General features: G+C 33.7%; 1 protein-coding gene across 1 annotated transcript; it reads right to left on the reverse strand.

Annotated features, from left to right (window-relative positions):
* Positions 1-229: 229 nt before the first annotated feature.
* LOC123201855 (elongation factor 2-like) lies at positions 230-4618 on the reverse strand. The gene is made up of 3 exons (XM_044617420.1): positions 4469-4618; positions 3358-3488; positions 230-2902 (listed from the first exon to the last, which is right to left on the reverse strand). The coding sequence occupies exons 2-3, from the start codon at positions 3446-3448 to the stop codon at positions 462-464; spliced, it is 2532 nt and encodes an 843-aa protein (XP_044473355.1). The 5' UTR covers positions 3449-3488; positions 4469-4618; the 3' UTR covers positions 230-461.
* Positions 4619-9466: the final 4848 nt, after the last annotated feature.

Below are 9466 nucleotides of genomic sequence, written 5' to 3' on the forward strand. Positions count from 1 at the left end.
AGATGAATGATGAATCCTGTAAGAAAATCCATATATAGGAATTGTGCCTTTCACGTTGATTTTAATCCATACAAACTCTTGATTAATCATGTAATTCCATCCATGTTTCAAGACAACCTCACCCCTATTTTCTTTTCTGCCTGAATACTATTTTCCAACACATTCATCGCAACAACACCCATTATAATCAAACCAAGAAACACAAAAGAAAATAGTTAAAAACATTATATGAACATCAAATACTAAAATGTCATTGCAAGAAATATAGTTCAAAACAGACCAATATAACATGGTAAAACATATTGCATTGTTCCTTTTAAGAAGATCTCTACAACCAAAAACAAACATAAACAATTGAACACACCGATGGATACTAAAGGAAATAATATAAAGTAACACAAAATCAAGGGCAGCAAAATTGATGTCTTAAATGGTTTGACAGCAACTTAAAAAAGTACAGCTTACAGCTTGTCTTCGTATTCTGACAGTGGGGTCATCTGCTCCTTCAAGCCCTTCCTCTTCCGGATATCCATGACAAGCTGTGCAGCCTGTGATCCAGCCTCCAGTGGGTCAGACGACATCATGTCCCAGTGATCAAACACACATTGCGGGAAAGCCTGTCCCGAGGTTGCAGCTCTCAAAGTGCTAGAGAATCCGAATGACTCAATGACAGGAAGGTATGCCTTAATGTTGTAAAGTGGGGTACCCGGTCTCTGCATCTCTTCAAAGACATGACCACGTTTCTGGTTAAGAACACTGTAAATACCACCAAGGGCCTGCTCAGGAGCTTGGATTTCAACCAGGTACACAGGTTCAAGCAGCCTAGGCTTAGCTGTCAGCTGTGAAGCATAAATAACCCTCCGAGCAGTTGGAATAACTTGACCACCTCCTCTGTGAATGGCATCAGCATGAAGAACCACATCACAGACTTCAAAGCAAATACCTCTCATGTTCTCTTCAGCCAATGCACCTTCCTTTGATGCCCATTGGAACCCAGCAACAACAGAATCCTTGATTTCATTCAAGTACTGAACTCCCTTGCACATATCCACAACCATGTTAGGGCCAGTGGTCTCAGGGCCAAAACACCAGATTTTCTTGGCCAGATCCTTGTCCCAACCAAATTCCTCAGAGAGGATCTTAGATCGAGCCTTAGGATCATCCCTAGGACCAATACGACCATCATCAATGGCCTCAGCAAGACCATCCTCCATTGGTCGGGCTTCCATATAGAGACGGTTGTGCTTGTTGGGGGACTTACTCATGACAGTGCGGCAAGACTTCTCAAGGACAGTCTCACGGAATGACACAACAGGATCTGACTTAATGATCTCAGCACCACCCATGAAATCTTCTTGCAAATCCTTCAGACAGATCTCAAGGTGGAGTTCACCAGCACCAGCGATGATGTGCTCCCCAGACTCCTCAATGGTACATACAACCATAGGATCTGACTTGGCCAAACGTTTAAGACCTTCGACAAGCTTGGGGAGATCAGATGCAACTTTGCACTGCACTGCCACACGAACAACAGGTGAGACAGAAAACTTCATTGCTCGAATAGGATGAGCATCAACTTCCTTCTCATTTGTCAGGGTAGCATTCTTTGTGATATACTGATCCAAACCAACCATGGCTACTGTATTACCACAAGGCACATCCTCAACAGTTTCCTGCTTCTTTCCCATCCAAATAACAGTCCTCTGCACACTCTTCACATACAAGTCTTTTTTTTCACCAGGAACATAGTTTGGACCCATAATTCTCACCTTCAAACCAGTTGAGACCTTACCTGAGAAAACACGACCAAAAGCAAAAAACCTACCTTTATCAGATGCAGGAATCATCTTAGATACGTAAAGCATGAGAGGACCATCAGGATCACAGTTCCTGATAGCATTAGCATATTGATCATCAAGGGGACCCTCATACAAATTCTCAACACGGTACTTCTGCGCCTTGGCAGGAGAAGGAAGGTGAAAGATCATCATTTCAAGGAGTGCACTACTTGCAGGGAGCCATGTCTGCATAACACGCTTCATCAATGCCTTCCCCATCAAGTCCTTTTCCTCTGCCTTCATGGTGACATTAAGCTTTTGCAACATAGGCCAGAGCTTATCTTTCTGATCATTCATGCAAGTGTTGATGATCTGCTTAATGGGTTCATAGCAGAACTGAACAAAACCGCGCTTGCAAGTCGGAGAGCCAGTATTCTTAGTAGTCCACTTCTTTGTAGCAGGGTCAAAGAAGTTCTCACCCCAGAGCCTCTCCATCATCTTTGCTTCATCAACACCAAATTTGGATGCATACATCTTAGAAAAGTTTGTCAAGGTAAAAGCCCAACCATGCAAACCAGCAGAGAAAGCAACTGTTCCTTTCTCAGGATAGACCTGAACATCACCAAGAAGCGGATCCTCATATGTAGCCATAATGACGTTAGCATTCTCAATCACTCTCTGGAATGTCTGGTAAGCCTCTTCTCCATCAACCTGAAGCTCAAGGAAGCACCTGTCCATCTTGTTGACAGTCAAAACAGGCCTAATCCTTTCACCCAGGGCCTGTCTTAGCACAGTTTCAGTTTGGACGCAGACACCCTCGACACAATCTACCACCACAAGTGCACCATCAGTAATACGAAGGGCAGCTGTAACTTCAGATGAGAAATCAACGTGCCCAGGGGAATCAATAAGATTGATCAAGTACTCATTTCCTTGGCGCTCTCCCTTGTAGTTCTTTAAAGCATCATCACTCATCTCATAGTAGAGAGAGATGCCCGTAGACTTGATCGTAATGCCACGCTCAGCTTCATCAGCACGAGTATCAGTCATACGGACATCTCCAGCAACTTCTTGTGCAATGATACCAGCAGCAGCCACAAGAGAATCAGTAAGCGTTGATTTTCCTGCAAGAATAAGAAATGCATCAGGGCTAGGACCTGCAGTAATAAAAATGCTTGAGAATATGAAGATAATAAGCACAATGCACAACAAGCATCTAACATCAAAAGATTAGTTTTAAAAGGTTCAGTTATGATTCACATCAGTAAGCACATTTTGATGGCCAACAAGTATGAACATAATGGCCAAGGGCCAACCACTTCACCCACTTATTAACTTATTCATCAAATTACATCATATATAAACATTGGATTACAGTTCTGGAACTCTCCTTAGAATAAGAGGTTACAAAAGCACAAAGATAAGCCAGTATACAATATATCACAGCATTTTCCTTGAAAAAAGATAAAATCAATATGTAACCAAAATATGGGACAATGCATGCCAAGGGACAACTTTCATACAGTAACAGACAACAGTAGAAATAATAAGATATAACCGAAAGGATACACGCTCATACCATGATCCACATGGGCAATAACAGACATATTACGAATGTTGTGTTTGAAGTCCATAATTCGGCGAAGCTCGTCAGCTGTGAACTTCACCATCTTGTCTGTTCTTTAAATACAACCAACAAATAATTCTTTCCTGCCAATCAAAATGATGAAAAAAAACACGAAAATTATAAGCTGAAAAGTGAAAGAACACTATCAATTTTTTCTAGCATGCAACAAGCTAATCTATCTTTTTTAAAAATAAAAAAAAAAAACATATTTATAATAAGATTTAGAAAACAAGATAATTACAGAACAACATGAAACAATTACCTGTAAAGAAACAGATGTCAATTAAAGGAACGAGATATAAATTTAGAGTATTAAAAAATTGCTTTATTTCACAAAAAACTACAAAAAATACACATACAAAAAATAAATTTGAACCGCTAGATAATTTTAACAACTCTAAATACATGATACCATGAAATAGCAATCAAAATCAAGATACCAAACTATACCACCATTAACATGAACATGAGTCAACAGAAAAATTAGAGTTCTTCAAATAAAATTGGAAGCAGCCTATTCCAAGCATAAAAAGTGAAAAACAAAATACTTTTTGATGTAAAAAATATTAGTCAACACACCTAGATCAGTATTCCTTTTTTTAATTTTAGCAAAACAGGATATCCATAACTTCCAACAGCAATTACAAGTTTCACAACACAGCAAACTATATATAACAAAAGAATCTGACCCGATAAAACAGAAAGCGTAATTCAGAATCTTATCAGTCAACCGACAAAACAAACAATTAATTACTAAAACATAATCAAATATCATTATTCAGCTATATTAAGTTTTCAGCAACAGAAAATCAAACTAACAACACTAAACCTAAAACAAAACTCACTCAAAAGCTCACTTTTAAGCAGAAAAGCACGTGATACAGAGACACTCACAGATCGAACCGGAAAGAAAGTTTAAAAAAGAAAAGGAACGCCTAAACAAATCAAATCAGCTTACAGTAATACAAGTAGAAATTAAAACACTTAAAGATCTGTCTAGGCGATGATAATTAAAATGAAAGAAAAAAAATAAGAAGAAGAAGAAGAGAACAAGAAAACGAACCTTGAAGGCGGCGAGTGGGAGAAAAAAGGGGAGTAGAAAAGGAGCAGGCAAGTTAAGTAGATATAGCGAGAGAGGTAAGCGGGTACAGGCGGCTTAGAAACCCTCGCGTGACGTGGATACCCCATCTAGGGTTTTTTCCCCCTTCAGTGGCTGGGCTAGATTTTTTTCTTATTTCTATGGTAAAATTATTTTATTGTTATATGTATAAATAATATATATAATTTTATTATAATTAATAATATATTATTATATAATTAAATAGCTTGAAATTAAAAATAAAAAAATTCAATTATATAAAAATATATTATTATTTGTATATAAAATTTTACATATTATTTGTACGGTTAAAAGGTTTGTTCCCACCCAAGATATAGTAAAATTCTAAAGTGATCTCTCTCAACTTTTGAAAACTCAAACATTCATCTATGAGTAAAATTTCGTTAAAAAACTTAATTAAAATTAAAAACAAAACTGTCTTTTTAATAATATTATTAGAAAACTATTTGATTAATTTCATTTCCCTTAGGTTTTAAAAGCCAACATTTCACCCCTCTATAAAGTTTTTCACTTTTAAAAAATTACATTCTCCCCCAAACCCTCTTCGGCCACCATCTCTATCTCTGATGATCGTTGAATCCACCCTAAATCGTTGTTGTCGAAGTTTCCTCACCATTCAACCACCGAAAATTGAATTACATATTAAAATTGTTTAAAAATCTAGACGATTTTCGTTTGGCGATGATATCCAAACGAATCATTTGGATGTCATTTAGATAATTACGTCTAAACAATTTGTTAGGATTTTCAAGCGATGTGACTGAGGGAGAGATGGTCAGACTTTTCTTTCAAGATTAGGGTTGAAAGCATTATTATCAGTGGCGAGAGAAGGTGGTTGGAGTTAGGAGAAAAAAAACCTTAACTTCTTTTTTTGAGAGAGAGAACACTACTTTTTAAAGTTTGAAAACTTTAGACAAAGATAAAGTTGTTAGTTGGAGAAAATTAATGAATTTTATGTTTTTTAAACTATTTTTTTGTTAAATGATAGGTTTGCCTTTAACTTTAACTAAGATTTGTTAATGAATTTGTACTGATAAGTTGGTGTTTGGGTTTTCAAAAATTGGATGAGATGACTTTAGGATTTTAATATACCTTGGGTGAGATCAAGTCATTTGGCTTATTTGTACACGTAATTTTATTATAATATGAAATATTTATAATGGAGATTTTATATAATTTGAAGACAAACTTCATCGGATTTAAATTTAATCATGATCATGTTTATTGATGAACTGAACAAAATTACTTGTACAATAGTATGTTACTATTTTACTAATATGATATAGTAAGTCAAAACTGTGGAAGTGCTTCTATGTTGGAAATCTAAAATTGTATTTTCATCAAAAGGTTCAATCAGTAATCCTACCCAAATTTTGATGAAACGATATGTTAATCCTTTAGTTTGAAAAATCATTTATCCACCCGTTATCCACTTTTATTAATAAAGACCGTTTAATTTCACAATAAATTATAAGTTTGTTTGTTTTGTGAAATTATGAAACTATCCTAAATACTTTATATTATTGATGTAATATGTCACACCCACTAATATATACAATTTGTGTATCTTATATAAGATAAGTTAAAATAGCAATGATTAGAATCTAAAGAAATTTTATTATTTCTACTACAATACAATAGGAAATAGCTAACATTAAAAAAAAAAAACAAACAAACAAACAAACAAATAGATGAGACACAAGGCTTTTAGCGTAATTCGATGGTGTAGTTATTATTTGTTTAGATAAAGTTTTCAAAGGAACTCTAAGGCAGCTTACTATTGACCGCTATTTCTTTTTCTCTTAAATAATTTTTCATATGCATGAGATTATTGAGGAGAAATTACATTCAAATTTTCAAGATTAGGATTTTTGATTCTAATGAGATTCCAATTAGTGTGTTCATCTTTCAATTGAACTAAAAAGAAACAATAAAACTATATGTACCTATTTTTGATACACAATTTGTGTACACAGATGACATGTTATCGTATGAATAGATGTTTCTTTATTATATGATGACACATATTTTAAAATCCCCTAATTACATGATGACACATCACTGTGTATATAAATTGTGTATAAAAAATAGGTACGCATAGCATTGCTCAAAAAGAAATATTGTGAAGTCGAAAATCTCTCTTTAAGGAAGGTAAAAATATATTTCTATTTGTTATTATTGATATAGAGTAGAAAAATATTTATAGAAAATTCAAGATAGATTCCTCTTTTAGTATAAATTTGTTCGTTATCTTTACATGAGAATACTTTTCTATTTCCATTGTTGAATATCAAATAAGAATCAACTAAAATATCCCCAAGTTGTTGATTATTGGTTAGTTTCTTGTCTCAACATCTTAAACTCATTATGAGGTGACGTTTGAATAGGGCTGGATTTGAGCCGAGCTGAGCTCAGCTCACAGCCAGCTTAGGCTCGGCTCGGTTCATATATGGGTGGCTCGAGTTGGCTCACAGCCAGCTCAGGCTCAGCTCGGTTCATATATGGGCTGCTCGAGTTCAGCTCGAGCTTGACTCGGCTCAGCTTGAGTTCAGCTTGTTTTCGGTTAGGCTCGGCTCGGCTCGGTTTGGCTCATTTTTCATTATCAAAACGACATCGTTTTTAATATATATTGATCAAAACGACGTAGTTTTGTATAAAAAAATTTTTTAAAAAATCTACCGAGCCAGCTCGAGCTCGACTCGAGCTCGATCGAATCGAACCGAGTCCAGCTCGTTTCGGGTTCGACCCTACGTTTGAATAGAAATCTTGCAGGTTAGAAGTTGTTGTATAACAATTACTCCTTAATTTTTAAAACGTGAGAAGAACTTTAAGAACTTTAGGAATTTTCCACCATAAAAGGGATATTGTTGCATAAAGATTTTCATATCTTTTGGATTAAGACATGCAAGTTAACATCACTATGTCTCTATGCATTCTAATATGTATATCTATCTTATCATTTCATTTCCCTATAAAGTGGATGAGAAAGGGAGACCTAAACTATTTACATTGCATAAAATCTTCTTCCTTTGTTATTCCTAATCAATTTGTAAGTCTTTTCTAGGTCTTTTTATCAATTAAAGGAGAATCAACATCAATCCTTAAGACAGTGAGTTATCTAGTTCTAAGAGTTTCCCCAAATTTGTTTGATATGATTCCTCTTGCTTTTTATGGGTGAGAGTTAAGGTCTTCTTCCAGCTTTAATAAAATATGAAAATTTAGAATCTAAGTCCTCTCTAGAGGGAATCAAGGTAAAAAATGAAATTCATAGTAGACCTGACAATTCATGTCATTAGGTCATGTTCGTGTCATGTCAGTTCAAGTTTTATGTAAAAAACCTTCAACTCTAACCTTACCTGAATTGGAATCGTATTGAAAGACCTAACTCAAGCCTTAAATATTCGAGTTGACTCAATCCAACTCAAATTAACCCGAAATTATCTATTGTTTTCATTCTTTAAAGTATTTTTATTTTTATTTTTATTACCAAATTACCCCAACATACTATTAATAAAACAAATATTATAGCATTTTGTCTTATTTTTTTTAATTGCATTTTATCTTGTTTACAAATGGTCTAAAAGTTACATACTAAGACCTTTCAAATACATCAATAATTTGAGTAACCAAATAATATTTTTATTAATTAATAATAAAATAAAATATTTAAAAGAACATAAAAAATAATATAAGTAATTTGAATTATATAAAAATACAACTATATGCAATCTATAAAAATTTCAATTGCTATTGATGTTGTTTTTCAATATTTTTATAATTTACTCCTAACAAATTCTATTAAAATAATATGTCTCTAAAACATTTAAGTTGATTAAGGTCGTGTCGGACCATTTTTATGTGAACCTTAATATTACTTAATTTAATTTTATATCATAAGAGTTGGCTCAAAATAAATTTTGTGTTAGAAAAATTTAACCTTAACCGCATATTTTTCGTATTGTGTTATGTTAGGTTAACGAGTCATATTAAAAATTGTTAGCTCTAATTCATAGTGGTTTTTCAAATCAATTGGTAGACAACATGTGCTTACTTGTCACTATATTTGATGTCATCATGTACTTTCCATGATCGCGTAAAGGTATTGTTGTTGTTATATTTGTCGTTATATTTGATTTCATCATGTACTTTCCTTTATGCAGGTGAGAGTTCAAGAGCCAAGCATATTTTTCATACATGTCTTGATGAATAAGTTTGCTAATGTGTCTTTCTCGTATACTAGTAGACTTAGTAGTTTTAGTCGAGTTGCTTATGTACTTGTAGATTGCATGTGTTCATTTTTATACTTGCCAATCGAATGTATGTATTTAAGTATTATTTGTAATTGTAATGGAATATAATCAATAAAGTTTTATTTCTAGTACTTTAATTCCATATCTGTTTGTTTGTCACCATGTTTATAAGGATCTTAATATACATATTTTAAGCAATAAATGATCATATATGCAAGAGAATAAGTACATATGAATATCTAGTTTAGGTTATACAAGGCATTGTGGGGTTTTGTAAGAGACTAAAAAGATTTTAGGATATTCCCCTCCTACATCAGTAATAACAATGAATTGCATGTATAATGACAATTAGAGGTAGTAATTATTACACTATAACTATATAGGTGTGAGTGTGTAAGTGATATCTTTGCCCTTTAATAACAATTGTAGTAGAATTAAAATATAAAATACAAAAATTTGAGATAAAAAAAATTATCTTTAAAATTGTTGGATTATTATGTGTTTTGATGATAATAAAAACATAAGTTAAATATACTAACATGTTTAAAGAATGTGTTAAATATTACAAAATATACAAAGTGTGAAAAAATGCAGGAACAAACCTTGAGAATGATTGATACATCAAGAAGCACGTTCATTCCATGAAAAAAAAATCACACATGCATCAAGTGGTGTTGTCAGTCATTCCATA

The sequence above is a fragment of the Mangifera indica genome, chromosome 18, assembly GCF_011075055.1.
Source record: "Mangifera indica cultivar Alphonso chromosome 18, CATAS_Mindica_2.1, whole genome shotgun sequence".
Classification (NCBI taxonomy): Eukaryota; Viridiplantae; Streptophyta; class Magnoliopsida; order Sapindales; family Anacardiaceae; genus Mangifera; species Mangifera indica.